Source organism: Channa argus, chromosome 9 (genome assembly GCF_033026475.1).
Source record: "Channa argus isolate prfri chromosome 9, Channa argus male v1.0, whole genome shotgun sequence".
NCBI classification, from domain to species: Eukaryota; Metazoa; Chordata; class Actinopteri; order Anabantiformes; family Channidae; genus Channa; species Channa argus.
In genome coordinates, this window is record NC_090205.1 from 16,045,283 (window position 1) to 16,068,268 (window position 22,986).

The 22,986-nt window shown below is 40.9% G+C and overlaps 1 protein-coding gene and 1 pseudogene across 11 annotated transcripts in view; both read left to right on the top strand.

Moving 5' to 3' along the window:
* The window catches only part of LOC137133427 (bromodomain adjacent to zinc finger domain protein 2B), a 44,517-nt gene extending 37,039 nt beyond the window's left edge, over positions 1-7,478 (top strand). For 7 of the 11 annotated variants that reach the window (XM_067517051.1, XM_067517052.1, XM_067517056.1 and 4 more), the window contains 16 exons: positions 50-304; positions 585-808; positions 1,237-1,311; positions 1,431-1,686; positions 1,792-1,854; positions 1,948-2,092; positions 2,206-2,903; positions 3,103-3,367; positions 3,542-3,697; positions 3,999-4,147; positions 4,302-4,483; positions 4,769-4,904; positions 5,198-5,344; positions 5,501-5,772; positions 6,057-6,200; positions 6,307-7,478. In XM_067517051.1, the coding sequence (XP_067373152.1) occupies positions 50-304; positions 585-808; positions 1,237-1,311; positions 1,431-1,686; positions 1,792-1,854; positions 1,948-2,092; positions 2,206-2,903; positions 3,103-3,367; positions 3,542-3,697; positions 3,999-4,147; positions 4,302-4,483; positions 4,769-4,904; positions 5,198-5,344; positions 5,501-5,772; positions 6,057-6,200; positions 6,307-6,454 (3,315 nt within the window). In that variant the 3' untranslated portion in view covers positions 6,455-7,478. Of the gene's footprint in view, positions 1-49; positions 305-584; positions 809-1,236; positions 1,312-1,430; positions 1,687-1,791; positions 1,855-1,947; positions 2,093-2,205; positions 2,904-3,102; positions 3,368-3,541; positions 3,698-3,998; positions 4,148-4,301; positions 4,484-4,768; positions 4,905-5,197; positions 5,345-5,500; positions 5,777-6,056; positions 6,201-6,306 lie in introns of those variants that run through there. The other 4 variants (XM_067517054.1, XM_067517059.1, XM_067517061.1 and 1 more) reach the window with 4 other exon arrangements.
* Positions 7,479-8,029: 551 nt separating this feature from the next.
* Positions 8,030-21,951, top strand: LOC137133430 (WD repeat, SAM and U-box domain-containing protein 1-like; annotated as a pseudogene).
* Positions 21,952-22,986: the final 1,035 nt, after the last annotated feature.

A 22,986-nucleotide genomic window follows, 5' to 3' on the forward strand; every position in this document is an offset into this window, starting at 1 on the left:
CATGAATGTCAATTAAATTTAAATTTAAAAATGTTGTGTTTCTCTTTAGCCACTTCCATTATTGTCCCATATTCCTGGGCTGGTCTTACCAGGAAGCACCTTCTCTGAGTGCCTAATGGTGCTGCAGTTTCTGCACAGCTTTGGAAAGGTTCTGGGGTTGGACCGAAATTCAACCATGCTTAACCTCAGTGACCTTCAGGCTGGCCTGCTCAACATCGGGAACAGTATGGGGAAAGTGCAGGACCTTATTGTGAGCATGCTCTCAGCAGCTGTGTGTGATCCTGGAATAGCTGCAGGTTACAAGGTGAGCGTCTAGCATTGTAATTGTACAATTTGTGCGGTAGTTTATTATAAATGTTTTCTCTGCTGTAAATGAAATGTGTACGTACAAATGCGTACAAAAACTCAAAATGTCTTCAGATGTGCTGTAACTACTGTACAAATATCACTTTAAATGACTTGGAGTACTACAGAAATAGTTTTATTTTATTTACAAATGTCTTTGATTTGAACTACAAGATTTGGTAAAGAAATTGGTTTTGGAAACGCTGTGACTAAACTCCATCCTTTATACTTTCTTTCAGAACAAGACCAGCTTGGGGGACCACTTGACTAATGTGAAGATCAACCGGGACAATGTATCTGAGATCCTGCAGATCTACATGGAGGCTCATTGTGAGCAGACAGAGCTAGTGGCTCTGGCTCACAGCCTCAGAACTAAGCCTTTTCAGGCCCACAGTCCATCACAGAAGGCCTCCCTACTAGCATTCCTTGTTAATGAACTCTGCACCAGTAAAGCTGTAATCAGGTAAAGGTTCTTCTTCTTTCTGAAACTTGTTTTGTCATTTTATTGTTTCAGTACATTAAAACCTGTTCTTTGGGTATTTGATACATTTTGTTTGCTTGTACCTTGAAAAATTCAAGTATAAACAATTGACTCCTGTGTGTTTTAAGAAAAGAAGTTAATCCCTGTGCTCGAAAGTGGAATGTTGACTTGTTTTATTTATGAATTTTGATGAAATAGCAGAAGAATCAAAAGGAATATGACAAATCTTGATCTAATGTTACTCAAGGTTACATCAAACTGTATCATCAATTTTTTATTATAAATGGTAACACTTTGAAACACATTATAATCCTATTGTTGTGTGGTGCAAACATATCATCTTTTTTGGTTATCCTGTACAAATAGGACAAACAAACGAACAAATTTTAATATTTTCTCATTCGTTTCAGTGAGATTGACAAAAATATAGATCACATGACCAGCCTGAGAAAGGATAAATGGGTTGTTGAGGGAAAGCTTCGCAAGTGAGTATATGTTTCATTTGCACAAATATCAGTGAATGAGATTGTGACGTTGAAACAACCTCAAAATTGTATCTATGTTACAAGCAACGTTTACTTTCTCTACTTTTTTTTTTTTAAAGACTGAGAAACATCCATGCTAAGAAGATATCAAAGAGAGACTGCAGTGGGGGAGGGGAGAATAGCCCCATCTTTGTTATCTCCACTTCTAGAAACAAGTGTAAGAGGAAAGAAGGCGAAAGTGAGGAAGAAGAGGATGAGGATGATGACAGTGAGGACCAAGGAGACGATGAGGAGGATGACGAGGAGGAGGAGGAGGAAGAGGAAGAAGATTCAGGGGGAAAGAAAGTAAAGAAAGCAGAGATATGTGAAGAGGAGGTCAGTGGGAGAATGATGCTTTTACTGAGGCTGTGGCTAATACACAGTTGGTAGTGGTAAAATTCAGCCAGTCCACAAGTCTCACACTTAGATCTTTTCATTTAGGATGATAGTGTACACTCAGCCAGTGTGGATGAACTGGAGAAACAGATTGAGAAAACCTACAAGGTAAATTAAACCCTTTAAGATACTTGTTTATCAGGCTGAGCTTATCAGTCAGTTCAATCAGGATTCAACCAGTTTTTTTTTGTGTCTCTTAAGCAACAGAGTCAAATCAGACAGAAGCTATTCGACTCATCTCATTCACTGCGCTCCATGATGCTTGGACAGGACCGCTACAAGAGACGTTACTGGGTGCTTCCACAGTGTGGCGGCATTTTTATTGAAGGCATGGAGAGTGATGAAGGTGCAAACCCAAACTGATTGCTCAGTTTTCATTTATTTGTTCATCATGTCCCAGATGTAGAGTTTTCATTAGTTTTCAGCACTTTGTCTAAACTGCCATTTCTTTTCATTCAGGTTATGAAGAGGGGGAGAAAGAGAAGAAACAAATGAAAACGGCACAGGTGGTCAGGGTAAAAGAAGAGCAGCTAGAAGAGACAAGAAAGCCAGTGGTACCCATTCCAGGACAGAGCACAGTTGGTGATATAACAACACCAGAGAGACAGCAGGACAAAGACAGTCTCAATCTTTTCTTTCAAAAACCTGACTCCATATCTAAGCTCAGCAAACTCCTTGAAGTAGCTAAAATGAATCAAGATTCAAACTGTCACAACAGCCTGAACAGTCATTCTGCCAAAGTCCTTACTACTGTGTCTTCTCCATCATATCTGTCCTCTCAAAGAGAAATACCTCACAGTCCCCCATCTGCAATGTCTCAGCAGGAACTCACTGATAAAGCAGATACTTTCGTGCCATTGCTGCCCAGTGCTTCTCAGCTCAAAAGCAGCCCCTGGACAACCTGCAGCCCTCAGTATATCCTTCATGAGGAGGATCTCTCCAAGATTCTGATGGAAAAGAGCAGCCAGTGGTTTAGCCTCTTGCCTCGCTTTCCTTGTGACGAGTCCTCGGTTACCTGTAACTTCAGTCCTACAGCCTCTTCCTCCTCTTCACAGACCATAAGCACCAAGTCCCGCTCCTCCTCTCCTAATTCTTTGGCTATAGCCAGCTGCAATCATCCTGCTGTGATCAGTAACCTGCAGCCGTCTGTCCTTGAGGTTGCTCAGTCCCAGTTATTTGAAATCATGCTGTGTTCATTTAGATTATTGCAATGTGTTGAACTTGTTATTCCATATTAGATTTTTACCATATTGCAAAGGCAACTATTGGCCATTGCCTTGTGCATTATGCATGTGTTAGTGGAATGAAAGTATTGTGAACTGATCAGAAATTAAAGTGTGTATTTTTTCCTCTCAGGAAGGAAAGTCTGGCATTCATCAAAGCAGACTCACACAGTGTGGTGTGTCCAGGACAGCGACAAGTCCCAGCCTGCCCTTCCCCAGCACTTTTATACACCCCATTATGAATTTGGCCTCCCGACATACAGAGGGTAATGGGAACAGAGTCGACTTTCTGGCAAATAACCCAGAGGACTCGAGTGACAAGCCCCTTTGTGCATCATTCCTTGCTGTGGAGGTGGCCAAGACCCAAGACTACAGTTGTCCTCAGCCCGTCCCCGAGGGTAAGAATGGCCCGCTGCCAACCCATGCAAGTGAAATATGCTGAACTAAAGATATTCACTGCCCAGACAGCACTGCCTCTGACTTGTACACATCACACACCCTCCCCCATATTGCTAAATAAATACAACAGTTATGTGACAATACTTTGTAATCTGTGCTCTGTGTGTTGGCAGACATGCTTCATGGTTGGTGGAAAGTCTCAGACACAGACGAACTGCACAGTCTGGTCAAGGCCCTCAATAGCCGTGGCATCAGAGAAAAGATCTTGCAGAAACAGATCCAAAAACACATGGAGAATATGACACACCTCTGTACCAACTCTAAAGATGGTGCATTCACATTTCCTCTGCTCTCTTTAAGTCAGGATTCAACTGAAATGAGTGCAATGATATACTGAAAAGAAACAATAGTGATCTGACCTTTTGAAATTTGGCACTTGGTCACCTTACAGTTAATAAAAAACACTTGTGTTTTCTGACTTCATAGTGCAGCCAAACAAGATTGGCTAAGCATTAATAACAAATTATTAAAAAGCTATATACTGAAAAACCAATCAGGACAAAATAATAAGTTGCTTTCATCTAACAGATGGTAGATTGCTGTAATGTTTGTATTAATCTGTGGTGGCAGGAGTTGAAATGGCAGAGAAGCAAGAAGTCATTCAGAAAATAGTGGAGAGTTGGTGCGTTGAGAAGCAGGCCATGGAAGTAGACATCAGCCTCCTGCAGCAGGTTGAGGATCTAGAGAGAAAAGTCATTTCTTCTAACCTGCAGGTCAAGGTACAGGCAAGGAGCACCTTGCTCTCTCATAGACTTGCACTTACATTTTATGTAATTTCATGAGTGTTACTCTCTATGTTGGCATATGGGTGTTTCTTACTGTGTTGCCAAACAACATGCTGTGATGGCCACATTTCACTGCTGTATCCCTCAGGGTTGGATGCACCCTGAGCCCCACTCAGAGCGGCAGGACTTGGTCTATCATGAGCACAAGCTATTCTCTTCTCAAGCTTCAAATAACAAAGGTCATCCTGGCACAGTGGTGCGTCAGCCAAACAATCCGCTTGATTTAGCTGTCGCCAGACTGACAGAGCTGGAGAAGCACATTGAGCGAAGGTACCTGAAGAGAAACCAGAACTACAGCTAATAACACCCGTGACTTGTTTAGGAAACTGTGTTTCGGTCACTGTGTGCGAAAAGTAACATGATTGCACTTGCAACTACCTTGTTCATATGCTTCACAGTTAATTTTACATGTAACAGCTGCTTAAGACTCTTATGTTTTTCATTGGCTAATGTTACTTGTTGCTGGCTATTATGATTCAGTGAAATAAAGCTACTGACTTTGTATGTGATTACTGTACATCAATGCTGCCAATATCACTTTCTCTGACCCTAAAGAAGTGACGAGGAGGTGGCTGCTGGGTGGAGGATGTGGCATAAAGCCCTCAGTGAAGTCCGTAGCTCAGCTCAGCTGTCACTCTGCATTCAGAAGCTGCAGAAATCTATCGCCTGGGAACGGTCCTTCAGGAAATTGGTTAGTATCATACGTGTATTTAACGACCAATTTGTGGCTCCCCCCTGCATAGTCCCATCTTGATGAAACGATAATTTGTGGCTTCTGATTCCATATTCATAATTTAAAAAGTAATACAAAGTTTATTGTTGTAGGCAACCGTTGTAAAGTTGCATATGACACGAAGGGGCAATCGTCAAAACATTAATATCATTTAAAAATTCTGGCAGCACCAAATTGCAGAAATCGCAACATTTGATAATGCACAATGTGTGTTTAAAGATGTAACAAGATGTACTTTGGTGTGTTACTAGTACTGCCAGCTCTGTCAAACGGGAGATAATGAAGAACTGCTATTACTGTGCGATAGCTGTGACAGAGGCTCCCATACATACTGCCTCAAACCCAAGATCACCACTGTGCCTGATGGTCACTGGTTTTGTCCCACTTGTTTGGCTAAGGTATTCCAACATGCCAAGAGTGTTTATTCACAAAGTAGACACTGTTTTCTTTAGTCTATTAATAAAACCTTGTACGATCTAAGGTGCATAGCACAAAATTGTATCATAGCTGTATCAGGTGTACACAGCCAGACTTCTTTGTGTTCGGTCATTCAGGAAAGTGGTCAGTCCCCTCGGAGTCGAAAGCAACAGAGTCAAACAGCTGGAGGAGGGAAGAAAGGCAGTGAGGTAAAACGAAATGGTAAGCCACCTGTGGTAGGAGAGCTCATCAAAGGGGAAGCTGCCAGCAGCAACGCTGTGCCAAAGAAAGGTACCAAGAAGAGGATAGGAGACGACAACCTGGCCAGCTCCCAGTATGACAGCTCTGTCTCCTGTGCAAAAAAAGCCAAAGTAGCCAGAGACAGCACAAATGGGCTGGTGACTTGCCGGTAGGTAGGAGTACATTCTGACTGTGATGTATGGACCTACAGTAGAAGCATTCACTTCACCTTTTCTTTCGTTTGAAACAGTACGGTCACTATTCATTCTTAACTCATCTCTGTACAGCCATGAATCCAAACAACTGTTAATTTGTTATATACTGTGTCCTGAAATCTTTATTTTTAAAACAAATGGGAAGGTATGTGTAATGATACTTTAAACAGTACCAGAAACTGATATCATATTTTGCAGTGCAGAGATCTAAGATTTGTTCTCTGCTTGTTCCCTCCAGAATGCTACTGGCTGAGCTCGAGGCTCATCAAGATGCCTGGCCTTTCCTTACACCGGTCAACCACAAAGCTGTACCTGGATACAGGAAGGTTATCAAGAAGCCCATGGACTTCTCCACTATCAGAGAAAAGCTTACCAACAACCAGTATGTGTGTTCTTGCAGCCTAATGTTAATGTGTAAAACCTGTGCGTCTATAGATAATTTACATGTGTGGAAAATGTAAAATTAAAATCATTTCTCGTGATTTCAGGTACTTAAGTTTGGAGACTTTCATTGTGGACGTGAACCTGGTTTTTGATAACTGTGAAAGATTTAATGAAGATAATTCAGAAATCGGAAGAGCGGGCCACAGTATGAGGAGATTCTTTGACAAACGATGGACAGAACTGTTAAAGTAAAAAACAAAACAAATTACCTGGTTGTGGAAGTGTGAACTTTCTACACTACTCTCTCAACATATCAGTCTTCATCTTTGGTGTTGAAAGCCTCCTCCTTTGTGCACTAAACAAAAACAGAGTTAGACTAACACTTGTACAATGAGAAAGTGAAAGGACAGATGCTCCTGCTGTATGTATTGAGAAAAAAAACTCTTAATGGATTATTCTCTAAGTGCAATATGTTTTTCTTTCTAAAAGCGCACTGACCTTTGAACTCAAAATTGTATTTGGGAGTCAAAGACTTCCACTGTAGATTCAACACTGACTTTGTGTACATGTGTATTTATTTTTTAAGTGTTGCTTAATTTTTTTTTTTTTTTACATAAAGTAGGAAATGACACATGGCTATTGAACAATAGCCATGTGTCTTCATGACTATTGAACAAGCCAATCAAAAAAAAAAAACTTGGTAATAGTAGTTTGTGACTACTGGGTGTCAGCAGTAATACTATTCATCTGGTTAAAAAAAAAAGAAAAAAGAAACAAAGTGTCACTGGTACATGTATAGTGTTTGTCACTATTTATAGGTCTGTGGGTGTTGGCACACAAAGCTCTCAGTTATATTGTCAATGCACAAGGATGATTCTAGCATTTAAGAATTCTCATACATTGCCCGTGCTGAATATCACCTCAAACACTGTGGTCACCTCAGTGTTGCAGTGCCTGACTTTTAAACAGTGTGGACATGTGTGTTTTTCTCTTTTTAGTGAGTACCTGTAACTGTATGATATACTGTGGGAACCCTTACACAAAATGTAAAACTCTTCATATGGTGCATATTGTGTGTTTGGTCTCTAAGCATTTGCTTCTACCAGGATCAGACCTCCTGTGGACAGACATGAAATCCACTGGAGGCATCTCAAAACAGCTGAAGTCAGACTTTACTGTATTTTATTATTAATATTGTGAAATGAGTAGCAAATTTTGTAAGGATATTATTTTCTGTTGTGTGGCACAGATTGAATAAACCAGGTTTTCAAAATAACACTCACACTCAGTAGCTCAGCCTTGATGATAATACTTGTATCACATTTGAGCTTTGCTCCTTCTGGCAAGTACTATAGTTAAATTACACATTGTTTCAGTGCCATTAAGAGTGTTTACAGTACTAAATCCATACACTTATGGTGCTTAAACTTGACTTTATTTACAGTTTGTATTACTCTATCCCTCTATTACAAATGTAGCTTACAGGTACTGGGTGCAGATTTTTACACATCAACAGACAAAACATGTTTTTGTTATAGATTCAAGGATCCATAAGTAGGTATATGAATGAGTCAGAACAGGCTCCACCTAATAAGATGTTGCTTACAATTACCATCATAGATTAGCAATTCCTTACATTATTAATTACAATGTCAAGCCATTCAGGATTCTAAGTGGTTTAATACCTAAAGTACATTTTGCACAGTATTATCGTATAGTACGTTGGCTTCTGTTTCAGTAATACTTTGAACTTTACTGGTATAAACATGGTGTCACTCAGCGTCACATGACTGATATTGTGAGACCGACTTTAGAGCTGTGCCGAAACCGGAAGTCCTTTAAGGTTTTCCTCCAAGGAGCAACAGTCAACAGCTCCATCAGCTGTTTGTCAGGTGCTTTTATTTGGGTCCTTTTTCGAATAATTGAGCATTTTTGCGTCACCTTGTGAGTAAACTTTTTTTTTTCTGGAAAGCAAGCGTACTGTACATTTGACACAAAATGGTGTCCTTAATGCGCACTCTCCGAGACCACACCGACGAGGTCAGCTGCTGCGCCTTCTCCCCATCCCTCCTGGCCTCCTGCTCCGGGGATAAAACTCTGCGTGTTTATAACACGGCTGACTTCTCGGAGCTTCCTTACTCTCTCTGGTCATGGCTACGGGGTTCACTGCTGCTGCTTCAGCTCCTGTGGCAGCTACCTGCTGAGCTGCTCCACAGATGGATCCACCATGGTGTGGAGCTCAGACACAGGTGAGGCGGCCGCGGTGTTGCAGCACCCGTCCCGCAGTGCGCTGCGTGTGTGCGCGGCAGCGCCAGACTCCTCCCTGCTGCTGGCGGGGGCCTGTGATGGCACCGTGGCCCTCTGGGACTTTCCCTCGAAGACCCTGCGCAGGTACAAGTGCTACAGCTGTGTCCAACAGAATGATGTTGTTTTTTTTTTATTAACGTGTGTATCACTACAGGAAGTCACTTTTCTTACCAAGAGTTTGACCTCCACCTCACACGCACACTTTGTTGTTTTTGGAGCGTAAAATGTCTGCTAAACATTTAGAGCAGGAATTTGCTGCTACTACTGCCAACGTGGGTGGATAAGAGAAAAAAAACTGCTTGATGCTGCAGGTGTAGCTGGCGTTTTGCTCTGATCAGGTTTCACTGACACTGTCCTGGGAACAGGAACAAACAACCCAAAACTTAACTTGAAGGTTCATTCTTGAATTATCAATTAACAAAAATCTAATCATATTCTCCATTTCTTTATTTTATCTAACTTTTGGCCCCTTTTTGTAGCCTTCATGAACAGATGAAGTCAAGTCAGTTCTATACTATATAAATTGTAAAGTTCTGAAATGTGCATCAGTCATTTTTAATAAGCTAAACTGTTTTACAGAGTCAGAGTGCAACGAGCACAGACAAAAAGACTAAGAAACAACTAAACTCGTTAGGAAGAAAGTAACGTGTTTATGTAGAACCTGTGCCAGTAGTTCCTGTGTGTTTAAACATGTAACTTAAATGCACTCTCAAATTCTCTGCACTGTCTCTTAAAGTGTCTGAATCAGTTTCTTAAGGGCCCTGTTGATAATAATGATTGTAAGATTGATTTCTTTCTTCTTCAAAAATGATCTGGAGCTCTTAAGCCTACACATAAACTCATTTTCAGATAGTAAACATATTTTTAGAAATAATTGGTCAAGGTAATTATCAAAATTTTAACATTTCAGTAAGAGGAAAGAGTCTTAACATACTAATATTTCATAATAGAAGAATCATACAGCTAATTTAACTGTATGGTACTGTATTTAATGTGAGATTTGAACACTGAAATGATAAAAGCAGAACTGAATTTGCCTAAATTACCTATGTCTTTAAAATACCTTTTTGAATAATTGCAAACATTTCATTTTCAGCCGTTTTTGCTGTAATAAAATTAAGTTTTCCATGTAAGAAAACCTCGCCTCCTACAGTTTGCACAGACTTCCCTCTAAGCACATTTAGTAGAAACAGCTCATTTAACAGTAAAGTGTGAGAACAGTGGAGAAATGATGGAGCCAAATGTGGAACAGAAAAACTGTAAAATGGAGAAACATAATGACACGTACAGTATGTATCAATCTTTTACCCCAGTGCATGCTGGGAAGGCTCTTACATTGTGTAACTGTAATCAATCTGCCTCTTTTTAAAAGGACAAGCTAAGTTCATCCAATTTATAATTCAATTTTTAAACTGCTTTTTTTGAAGGAAGGAGAATTAAAATTATTATTTTAATCTGATGTCAACACGTAGCCTGAATCAATTATTCACATTTGAAGAACAGTGTTTTTTCGATTAAGTCTAAGAGGTGCGTTTAATTTTAAATTAATCTTGTTCAACTCAGTTCATGATTCCTGGGCCTCATCCAGAATCCAAAGAGCTAGTTTTTACATCAGGGTTAATTATTCCTGATTTTCAGTGAAATTAAAATGTCTGCTCTTACAGATGCCATCCAGTAAGCGAGGCCAGTGTTGTAGCCTGCTGCTTCTCTCCGTGTGGCCAGATGTTTGTGACTGGCTGCACATACGGAGACCTTAAACTCTGGGATGTGGACATGAGCCTCCTCTATGCTCAGAAGGACGCTCACGACCTGGGAGTTACATGCTGCAGCTTTGCACCCCTGTTCCAAGTTGGTAAGTTTGTAAGCATTAAAGAGTCACTTCACTCAAGTCACACACAGGAAACATTTATACTGATTTATATTGAAATGCAAATAGTTTGACATCCCAGTTCCACTGCAGGAACTATTATTCAAAGTTTTTTGTGACCTGGGGATGTTTAGATTGTAGAAAAACAGTTTGGATTTCAGACTTGAATCTCCGTCCCAGTTTCAGCTCACCGATGTATAAAAAATGCATCCTGCACAGATAAAACATTGATCTGTAGGCAGCTAAAAGCAGCCTGTTGCACACTATCTTGAATTAAAATGACAATTACAGTTCTGGTTGTCACTGCCGGGGAATAAACCACAAGCATTTTGTTTTGGAAACCAGGTCTAATACCAAAGACTAAATTTATACTGCAACAGTGTAAAAGCTGCTGGCCATGTGTTGTTACACTTCACAAACTGTCCATCAGATATGTTTTGTTATTAAACTCAGTCAAGCATGAACACAGAGAATGAGGGGAATGTGGATGTTTTTGTTCTGCAGATGGCTGCTGTGTGCAGCTTCGACTCGCCTCCTGTGGACAGGACAACCAGCTGAAAATATGGATTGTTTCCCAGCGTGAAGGAACAGGTAGGCTGACTCTCTGCCTGCTTTCTCAACCGAAAACTCCCTCACTCCCACTGCTCACGAGAGAGATGGAGAGACTGCTGATGGCCTCGACCTTAAAATCTTTGCAGAATAAAATAATTTTATTTGTGTGTGTAGAATAAATCAGCTGCAGACGACTCATTAACAATGGATTAGTAAAAGATGTTCTGCTGAAATACAAAGAACAGTGACTGTGACATTCGCATCTCGTCCAACCGACAGCAGAACAAGAACATTTCGTGTATGCTCATAGATTGTGCAACCGGCTTACAGACTGCATTTTCGTTAGTGTGTGTGAACATGCCACGTTGTTAGTTCCTAGATGTGTTGCCGTGGTAACTGCCATTTCTAGGGAGAATGCAATATGTCCCACATTGTGACCTGCTGTGGTCTGTGGGGATTTTTCATCTCTAAGCAGCTTGTACTGTAGAAGGACACACAATGATGGCTGTCCTTGTTTTGTTTCTTTAAAATAATTTTTTTCTAATGTGGAGGAGTAGGCTTGCTTTTGTGACATGCACATTTAAAAAAAAAAGGCAGTTTGACATTGCAGTTTATCTGTACATGACTCAGTGAAGCAAGGGGCCAGTTTTTATGCTGGGGTCACTTTGATCTAAAGTTTACACTTTATCTTTTGCAAGATATCTTTTAAGATCTAGAGGACAGTCTTTTGGCTGGCCGATTTTCATGTTATGTTATTTTTGCATCTAATACACACAATTATAATTGGAATAATTTTAAAAAGGCATGTTTCTTTTCTCATCCACCCCCCCACAAGCTTTCCCTCTGGAGGCCCTGACTTTGAAAACCAGGGTCTGATCTGTAGGCTGTGAATACCAGAGGTTTATTGCCTAAAAGAAAATCGTTTGTTTCTGAGCAGCCGTCAGCAGGTGGCACAGCTGTGTGCCAGCAAGAGGGAGAGTGTGTTATTGACAAGAACGCTTGCTTTCGTCAGACTGTATGAAGACTGTTAGCTGAAACAACACAGACACAACTTTATTTTGTCCTCTAATAGCGTGTGTGTGTGTGTGTGTGTGTGTGTGTGTGTATGTGTGTGTGTGTCTCTGTTGATAACTCTCAGCCTGCACCATGAAGCTGCTTCACACCCTCACCAGTCAATCGGCTCCGATTCTCTCTTGTGCCTTCTCCTCTGAGGGCGATCTGGTTGTCGGGGGGTAAGACACACTCACCGCAAACACATAAATCACTTCTTCGTGTCTTCACATTTGTCAGCAGCGCTAATAATAATCACCTCCTGCATCTGCACTGAGTACTTTATTTAGTTTTTTGTTAATTTTTTTATAAATATGTTAAAATGAAATGCTGTGGTTTTCCTGAGGTGTAAACAGCAGATGCCACTGCTGAACAAAGATCCTGCTGTTCCCTCAATCGGCCGAAGGAGGTCAATCTGTTTTTAGCACACAAACATTTTTAATTAATTTAATTAATTGTTTTCTTTAGTTCTTATTCTATAATGCAAATACATCCATGTGGATTCTGCAAATGCCGCTAACTTTGTTTACTCTCTATTTATTCAACAGCTCAGTGGATAAAAGTGTTGCAATATATGATGCGGTAAGTGAAGCATGGGGAAAGAGAACTTTCCAATTGGAGGCTTCATGTTTAGCTTTCCTGTGATTTCTAAACAGTTAATCACAGCTGGTGTAAACACAGAGATGCCAAACATTCTTATTGTCACTGTGTTTGTTTGCACCTTTTTTTCAGAACCTGGGGACCCTGCTCCACATTTTGAAACAGCACGACAGGTAAATGACCTGACCGCCTGCCACTGTGCAATCTCTGCAGCTATCAGACAAACAGCAGAATAAGAGTCAAAATGTGTGATTTTTGCTTGATTAGTTTTCCCTGAAGCACTGGGTGCAGCAATGCAGCAGTGTATATTCTCCAGCGCTGCTTTCTAGACAGTCATTTAAGCGACACCACAGGTAGGACACCAGCAGAGTGCTATGAAGTGCTTGAAGGGATTTAAGATACTGTACTTTTTTTAAAGGGTAGAGAACACCTGACTTTTAAAGCCAATCTCTTCCTGTGCCAGTTTCAGTCTGTCATACACACTCTTCACATTTTGGCTCCTCTTCCTCCATTCTGCAGATATGTGACTGCTGTTGCTCTGTCTCCCACCATGCCGTGGATTGCAACCGGTTCAATGGACAGAACAGTGAACGTGTGGAGAATAGGAGATGGAGACAGCAGAACTGGTAACTGTTTAGGTTGGAGCATGCAAATGCACAATCACTTGCCTTTGATAGAACAGACTATTTCAAAGCAGTGGTTCAAAGCCTAGAAACCATTTGGAGCAGCGGAGCCTTCCAACCTTCACCAAGGTGAGCGCCTATTACACGTGGACTGCCGTCTAGCTACGGTGTCCACAGGAGGACTTATGATTGACATTTATTAGTGCAGCAGGGCAAACTACCACTCAGCCTCACAGCAGTTGTTATGGAGGTGAATTCTCTTTTTAAAAACGGTTCCGAAGCCAACATGAAAGAAAACATTTGAAATACCGAATGAAAAGATGCAATCATCAGACAACTGGAGACCTTAAAGCTTCATCAGGGCAGCAGTTGACAAAGCAAATTCCATCTCTTATCAAGATCTGACCTTTTTGCGCCTCTGCCTCTTTCTCACTCTCTGTCCACTTCTTTAATCTTGTTTCTTTCTTTCTTTTCACATATTAAACTTATTCCCTTTTATGTTTTTTTTTTCCTACAGCAACTGAAGCAAGGCAGACAGTGTGCCAAGGTAAATACGTGACCTTTTTTATTTGCCCTTAAAAAGCTTCAGTTATTCACAGTACGTTTTGAGCTTAAACCACTACTCTTTGATTTTAATTTGTACTGTGTGTGTGTGTGTGTTTGAATACCTTGGTCTAGTAGGTGTTTTTTAATTTGTTTTCTGAGTTATTATATCACAGTTCTCTTTATTGTTTGCATGTGATACAAGGCTTTCATTAACATTTTATTTTGTGTGTGTGTGTGTGTGTGTGTGTGTGTGCCAAATTGGAATCCAAAAAAAAAATTAAATAGTGACTGTCTGGCTTTTAAAGAATAGGGCTGGTATTTATTTTCTTAATGTCATCAAATCCCACAAAAAATCAATACTTGTCATGGCCCTCAGTACCTTCTGGAGGCAATTTGTTCCTCCTGAACTAAAACTCGCTCTGCGGATGTCAGTGTTACCCTGTCTGTTCATCACTTTGGGCCAAACTAATCGACTAGCATGAGTCGATGTTCATATTTTAGGTAAACAACTCTGTTAGACATTCCCTGTCACTGTCTCAAATACTAGTATGACCTGCAAACCTATTGTTATACTGTAGTTTACTGTTGTAGCAGTTAGTTGTGATTACTGTACTCAACTGTTTTTTACTCATAGGAATTGACACAAACTGTAGAACTTAAGATATTCTTAGATATTCTTCACAAATTCAAATGTCATTCTTGAGATTGATTACTTATTTTTGTTTTCCAAGATCCCCGCAGACCCCCACACTTAAATTAAATTTGTTCCAGCTGTGAACAGCTGGGAGAATACTTATTAAAAGAACACAAAAAGCTGTGTTTAGTATGAACCCTGTCTGATCGGAGTGAATTTGATATTGTTTTTTTGTCCGGTTTTACCACACGATATGCAGAAAAGCTGTTTAGAGTTGGTGTGGAGTTTGGAACACACTGTGTGCTTGACTGACGCCGCCCTCATCCTCCTCCTATTCTTACAAGTGTGCAGAGTTTGGTGACATTTTGTGATTTCCAGCATCACTCCACCTAATTCAAGTTGACAAGGAGTTTCTTAGGCAGAGCCGATATTAAGATTGGATGAACAGAGCATAGTTCGGAGACTTTTGAAGCTGATAGTTCTCAGCTGTAGATTAATACTCATTGTATTTCCAGCAGCAGGTCAGTGTACCTGGTGTTGACCCAAAGTTCAGTGCCCATGCTCATCGTAATAATGTCAACAAGGTCAAATGTGATGTGTTGTATTTATGAACACAAAATGAGGTCCATATGGCACAGAGGAATCAGAAATATCAGGCTCTGTTTGCACAGTGCATATTAGTACAATAAATTCATTGTTGGTTTTGGTCTTTTCAGGGGATTTGTAAGAATAGACTATCGCCAGTTTTGTCATCTAAGCTGAAAAGAATGGAGATGAAGAAAGCTTCACATCTGCATCTGTGCAAGTAATTAAACACTGCAGTCTGAGCTGTCCCAGTCTGCAGTGAAGCTCTGAGGTTTTAATACTTGGGCACAATGTTTCCATGACTCAGTCTCCTAGACTGGAAGACTCCACACACTATCAGGAAGGGCTGCACAAAGGAGGTGGCATTACTCTGCTCACTGCTTTGAAGACTCAGTAAATGGATGTTTCCATCAAGTATAATTGTTTTTTTTTTTTGTTTTTTTTAGAGCAGGTTTTTGTTTGCATAGTTTTACGGTAAAATCTCAGTGAGTGGGTCTGCCACTTTGGACCCTTCAAAAATATCTCAACAACTGAAGGACACAACACAGTTACAGTAGGTTCACACATTCATGGGTCTGATAAGATGCACCCTAATGATTTTGGCAACATGTCTGCATCTACTGTAAATATTGCCTCACAGAGCTGGTTGCATGGCCGCAGACTCTTGAGCACTCAAGATTAAAACTCAAGGTTTAGCCTTCAGTATCCAAGAGCAACTTGTCATTTCTGGACAGAGTCATGACACTTAGCGATCCTTAACCAACAATCATACACCAAGCAGAGATTCCAGTTTCTCTACAGGCTGGCACATCTGAACATGAGAGTTGTCTCTTGTCACAGGGGTTAGTAAATGGCAATGTGTCATTCAATATTTTCTTAAAAAAAACATCTGCTGATTCAGAATTTTTGAACGTAGCATATGCAGGAAGAGGTGATGGGTAACCCTGTGGTTGGAGTGGTAATGAGCTACAGCTTCCACTCTTCAAGGTTATCTGTCACCTGGCTAATGATGGGCAATGGGAGTCACAATGCTGCTGTGAGGTGTCATTAACAGGACTGGCAGACAACAGGCTCGTTTATCTCAGCTTCACGTGATAAATGATGGCTGCTCACTCACTTGGTGTCACATTAAGGTTGATGAGCTGCATGCTGCTACGGTCTGAAATAACACAACCTTGGGATTAATTTTCTTACAGTATGTGATTGTCAGGCCCATACATTTACATTTTACATTTAGTCATTTAGCAAACGCTTTTATCCAAAGCAACTTACAAGTGAGGTACAAGGCAAGCAAAAATCTAAGTCAAGGAGAAAACATCAAAGCAAAGTCCTATCAGAAAAGTGTTCACAGTTCACGAGATACAAGTGCAAGAGAGCAGAAAGTTTTTTTTTTTTTTTTTTTATATTAAAGATTTAAGTGCATAGGAAGAGTTCAGTTTTCAACAGTTTTTTGAATATTGGGAGAGAATAAGCTGAGCGTGCAGCGTTTGGTAGCTCGTTCCACCATCGTGGGATCATTGCGCTGAACAGTTTTGCTTGGTGTCTTCTATGCGGTGCTGGGACCACCAGACGTCGTTCGTTGGCAGACCGCAGCGGGCGAGAAGGATTGTAGACTTGAATGAGTGAGTTGAGGTAAGCGGGAGCTGTCGAGTTAACAACCCTGTAAGCAAGAGACAGAGCTTTGAACCTGATGCGAGCAGCAACAGGAAGCCAGTGTAGAGATCTAAAAAGTGGTGTGACATGGGTCTTTTTTGGCTGATTAAAAATTAGGCGAGCTGCCGCATTTTGGATCATCTGGAAGGGTTTGATTGTGGATATCGGTAACCCCATCAACAAAGCGTTGCAGCACAGAGGGAGTGTGTCCTTTTGTGTGGAGTGTGAGAGGAAATCTTTTGTTTGTATTAGATAAGTTTTGCAGTAGGAGCTGGGGGTATAAGAGCAAAGCACTTCCTCCATTCATGTTTTGTGTTTTGCAGGAAGGAAGTTGCCCGGACACTCCGGGCTGCTGCTTGCTTATTGGTCGGAGGTGGATGTGCAGACTTGGCTATGTGAGGAAGGACTGGAGGAGCTTGTGAGCATCTTTAAAGCCAACAACATCGGCGGAGCAGAGCTCAGCCAGCTGAACAAGGAAGCTGCAAGAGAGCTGGGAATTGGTGAGCAAAATAAAGTATTCAGTGCAGATGCAGGAGGTGATTATTATTAGCGCTGCTCACAAATGTGAAGACACGAAGAAGTGATTTATGTGTTTGCGGTGAGTGTGTCTTACCCCCCGACAACCAGATCGCCCTCAGAGGAGAAGGCACAAGAGAGAATCAGAGCCGATTGGCTGGTGAGGGTGTGAAGCAGCTTCATGGTGCAGGCTGAGAGTTATCAACACACACACACACACACACACACACACACACACACACACACACACACACACACACACACACACACACACACACACACACACACACACACACGTGCTATTGGAGGACAAAATAAAGTTGTGTCTGTGTTTGTTCAGCTAACAGTCTTCATGCAGTCTGATGAAAGCAAGCTTTCTTGTCAATAACTCACTCTCCCTCTTGCTGAGCATGCAGTATAAATCTGTCCTGCACATTAGTGCAAACTCCCCATGCTCTTACAGAAACACTGGGATCCAGTGTTTTTTGTGTGGAAAACATGAGAAGACTAAGTTTAATATCATGATATGAGCTGCTTTAATTAATGTTTTGATTTGTTTTTCCTTTCACCCACAACTGCCCGTAAATATGGTTTTGATTTAGGAATGTGAAGATGCAGCATTTCTGCCTGCTTATACAATCACATAGTGAGGCCAGCACCCCACCACAGGGTGACCTTTATGTCACAAACAATGATAATCCCTCTGAAAATAAGATGAATCCATTCAGGGTCATCCAAGGTCTTAGGGTAGACAGTCTTCATATAGTGTTTCTCCTTGCAGCAATGGACACACACTGCAGCAACAATATAGTAACAGCCAGATATGGGCAGCAGTAACAATCCACACAAATTCTTCATTAGATTTAGTCTCAGTTTTTCAAGTCCGCTTTATCATACATACACAGCTTGGACTAGAAAACTCTATACCACAGGTCAAAAATGTCGAGGGACACGTACATATCCTCCATATATGTTAAAGCCTAATTATTTTCTGATTAAACAACACACTTATTGTGTTGAATTTGAATTAAATGTCCCTGATAGAATTGTGGTTGCTTTCTAGTTAGTATTTCTAAATTGGTAGTTTCGGTGAAGTGCAGTTATCTTGAATACTTGTTTAATACACCTCCTCCAAAACTGTGTGTATAAACAGTACATATGCTGCACGAATACAATACCACTCAGAAAAGCCATCTTTAGTTTGATTACAGGTACTTTTTGCTGACTGTAATCAGGCAACTTGCTGCATCACAATCCTGCCCTTAATCTCTATGAAAACGCCCTTCTGACCATTGTTTGGTTTGGTTTAACTGGACGGCAGTAAACACAACTAAAGAACAGCAGTAAAACCAGCTTCCTCTGCAGGCTGCTTAGTTATGCAAAGCATGTCCTATGGATTGAGCATCCCATGTGTTAATATGGAGGACAGCTCTCATCATTACCACAGTGTAAGGACAGAGGGAACATTCATTTTCCATGCATGCTGTTTATGTAAATGTGTGCATGTATCAACATACACATAGACACACATATACAGCAAATTAGATTCCAGTACATTTACTTTATAAAATATTCATGAATCTTTGAGTAAAAGGAGAAAAAAAAATCCTTGGATATAATTCAGCGTATCTCTGAAGAGACGGCCTCATTCTGCAGTTTTAGTGTAGCTCCTCATCAAATTATCAATCTAAATGTAAAGTGGACACTAGTATTACTGAACCACCATGAAACATGTAGGGACTTCTGAAAACCGTGAACCCCACAGAGCTGTTAGGGGCTGTTTTTTTCCACCCAAAAGTCATTAAATGGATGAATCAGAGGAAGTAATGGGTTCAACGTGTTTCATTGAGAGAAAACATTTTGATTGAGCGCAGTCACTTCTCGTCCATAGGACCTAAACAATTTGTGATTGCAGCAGCAGACCTCCTCAGCTCCTCTCTGTCTGTTTTCCTTTAAGCATGAGCACAACATTTTCAAGGCACCAAGTTCATTGTAACAACGAGCAGTCCTTGTTATGTCTACTTGAATGCTTTCATTTGCTGTAGTTTGTTAGGGGGGTGATTTTAATGGATAGAATGCGGTGCCTTTATACAGAGCATGCTATACAATATGGGGGGAAGCATTAAAGTACATATTTAAATAACGCAAGAGGGTTTGATTGAATTCACCCACAACAGACTTGATTATTGTAAAATAAAGCTACTCAGTCGACCCAGAAGTCTCTGTCAGATGTTACAGTATATTCCATTTAGTCAGAAGTAACTTTGAGCCATAGTTTATTGCACGTTCCAAAAATGTGTCATTGACATCATTTACAAAGTCCTTAACTTTAACCTAGAAACCGATGGTTTATTAAGTGTTTCTCAGCTCATATGAAGCTTACTGACAAACCACAGTAAAGCATTCATCATCACAGGATACCCACAGTGTGGGGGTGGGAAATTAATGCTGAAGTCATTTAAAATGTGGCCGGTTGATATTTAGCATGACTTACATTTGGAGCGCATGCGTGTTTTAAAACATGGCAGTGCCAGCTACTCTGTGAGGCTCTGCATGGACACAGCTGTGCTATGAGCTGAATGGCCAGGTTTAGCAGGTAAATTGTTTACCACTTTGTTTTACCATGCTAATATTTGCAAATTAACATTGAACAACAAAATACAACTGATCTGTCATTAGTTTACCAGGCATATGATCCGGTGCTAAAGCATTGGAAACTGACAAGGCATAACACAAGGGATCACCGAAGTGATTACAATAAATACTGAAGGTGACAGGAATGGTTATAAACCAGATCTAATGGCAAGTCATCCAGTAATTGTGTCGTTTCACTTCTAACCTCTAATGTGAACCTCACGGTGGCTTTAGAGGAAGAGTAAGGGGAGCCAGTAAGAGAGAGCAGGATGCAGTGTTTCATGGCAGTCTGTCTAATAGTCACAGTAGATCATTTTGTTCCTCTTCTATATTATATGTAGATGAGGGGTTATATGTTCCAGCACAGAGGAGGAAAACTACTTGTCGACACTGCTGTCCTTGAAGCCACACATGCAGTGATCACCGTCATCACAGCGAGTTCATCTGGTGCTTTGATGTCTCAGCACAAATTGATCGAGCAGAGGCCCATTGTTCATCCTGCCTTTGTTTAATCTGAGAGGCCGGAGCAAATCAAGTCAGTCTGTCAAGTGTTGTAGAGGGAACCAGTGAAGGCACAGCACTCTTAAGTGGAATAATATTAACATAGCACGTTGAGATGTTTTGCACTACATGCTTGCCAATCTTCGATTCTAGGTGTTACAAGAAATTACAACTCTGGACAGAATACTAAACGCCGTCTGTTCCTCAGAGTCTCTGGGCCTCCGTGGTCGTCTTCTGAGGAAAATCAAGGGCTTGATGGCAGAGCAGAGCGGTTCAGAGGCCCCAGATGAGTTTCTGTGTCCAATCACCAGAGAGTTGATGAAGGATCCAGTCATTGCTGCAGGTTAGACAAATGCTAAAAACCTGTCCAGGTCCCAAACTGAGTGAGGCCGTGTCTGATTTTTCATCTGTATTGCATTTTTAAAATGTACTTAGTGAGGGAATGTGCATCTACTCCACAGATGGGTATTCATATGAGCGAGAATCCATTGAGAGCTGGATAAGAGGGAAGAACAAAACCAGCCCCATGACAAATCTGCCCCTGCAGACCTCACTTCTCACTCCCAACAGATCTCTGAAGATGACGATAACACGTTGGAAATCAAGCCAGTAGAGTGCAGTTCATATAACTTGTTGGTTTGTTCAGGGGCAAAAAAAATAAAATTCTGAATTGAGGGTTTAAGATACAAGGTACAGTGCATCCGAAAAGTGTTCACAGTGCTTAACTCTTTCCAAATTTTGTGTTGGTACAGCCTTATTCCAGAATGGATCAAATTCATTGTTTTCTTCAAATTCTACAAACAACACCCCATAATGAAAATGTGAAAGAGGTTTAATTGAAATTTTTTGCAAATTTATGAAGAATTAAAAACAAAAAGCATCTTTAGCACCAATGACAGCCTCAAGTTTTTTTGAGTGTGATGCTACACCTATTTGTGGGCGGTTTCTCCCATTCTTCTTTGCAGTGCCTCTCAAGCTCCATCAGGTTGGATGGGAAGTGTCGGTGCACAGCCATTTTCAGATCTCTGCAGAGATGTTCTGTGCTCTGGCTGGGTTACTCAAGGACATTCACAGAGTTGTCCCATAGCCACTGTAGAGATGGTATTGGCCAGGTGGTGAGCGGTGCCTGGTTTCCTCCAGACATGGTACTTGGCATTTAGGCCAATCATTGTTTCATCAGACCGGAGAATTTTGTTTCTCATGGTCTGAGAGTCCTTCAGGTTGGCTGTCATGTGCCTCTTACTGAGAAGTGGTTTCCATCTGGCCACTCTACCATACAGGCCTCCAGAGATGGTTGTTCTTCTGGAAGGTTCTCCTCTCTCCACAGAGAAACACTGGAGCTCTTTCAGAGGGACCATCAGGTTCTTGGTCACCTCCCTGACTAAGGCCCTTCTCTCTCGGTCACCCAGTTTGGCCGGCCGGCTCTAGGAAGAGTCCTGGTGGTTCCAAACTTCATCCATTTACAGATGATGGAGGCCACTGTGCTCATTGGGACCTTCAATGCTACAGAAATGTTTCTGTACCCTTCACCAGATCTGTGCCTCAATACAATCCTGTTAATTAACAATCCTGTTGGTTAAGGATGATCAGTGGAAACAGGATCCACCAGAGCTCAATTTTAAGTGTCATGGCAAAGACTGAATAATTATGTACATGTGATACATATTTATGTACATTTTTTTTAAATATAAATTTGCTAAGATTTCAAACAAACTTCTTTCACATTGTCAGAATGGGGTATTGTTTGTAAGATTTTGAGGAAAATAATTAATTTGATCCATTTGAGACTAAAACATTTGACAGAATATGTAAGACATCTTTAATTTACAAATGGAATGTTGGCTTAGTGAGCAATCTATCACTATATCCTGTAATAAACAGTGGTGTGCAGTGACTAAAGATCAATTAAAAATATAAATAGACAATACAGAGCCAGATTGCTAATGTATGACTCTGCTAGTCTTGGGTGTGAAGCAGGAATGAGGACACTTTAAGGTGTAGATGTGATATCTAAGATTGGGTGAGATTAGTTTTACCCTTCTTCAGAAGAAGGAAGTAAGTTAATTAGATTGAACAGACTCAATGGACCTTGTTAAGTTATTTTGACCAGACCAGCACTTGAGGGTCAGTCCCTAAACTGGTCACTGTACACCTTGGAGAAAGTTTTCAGGACACAAGGGTCCAAAGAAGACCTCCTTTTGCAGAGAAATACTCGATATCCTGATATTACGGGTCAGTGGGTGCATGGTACGTATTTAGATGCTCAATTCTTAGTGCAGACCATTTATCATTTAGCTTTACCAAGATGTGTTGAGCGCGAATCAACAAATCGTTGTCTGCCTTTGTTCATTTGTGTACTGCATCACAGGAGCTTGTTGGGCTGTAGACTCAAACATCTGACAAGGGGCCCAAGGTCAAGGTAGTCATCAGTCTGCAAAGTTTTCTAATTGTTACGGCAAAGGCATCAACTCCAGCAGTTGGAAATATCTGTGATAAGACTAGTACAAGTTGCGAAAGCAAGTTTCCAACATTATTTTGCTACGTTGTCATAGCTCCGCAAGTAGGTCATCGGTTATTCTACACTGTGGCATTTGGTCTGAACGCCTCATTCAGAGATACCATCAGATACAGGGGTTGAGGGCTAGCATTTGGTTATATTGGGCAGAATTGCACAGCAGGCCAAACCCTGCACTTACTCAGCAAGTGTAAAAAGGCT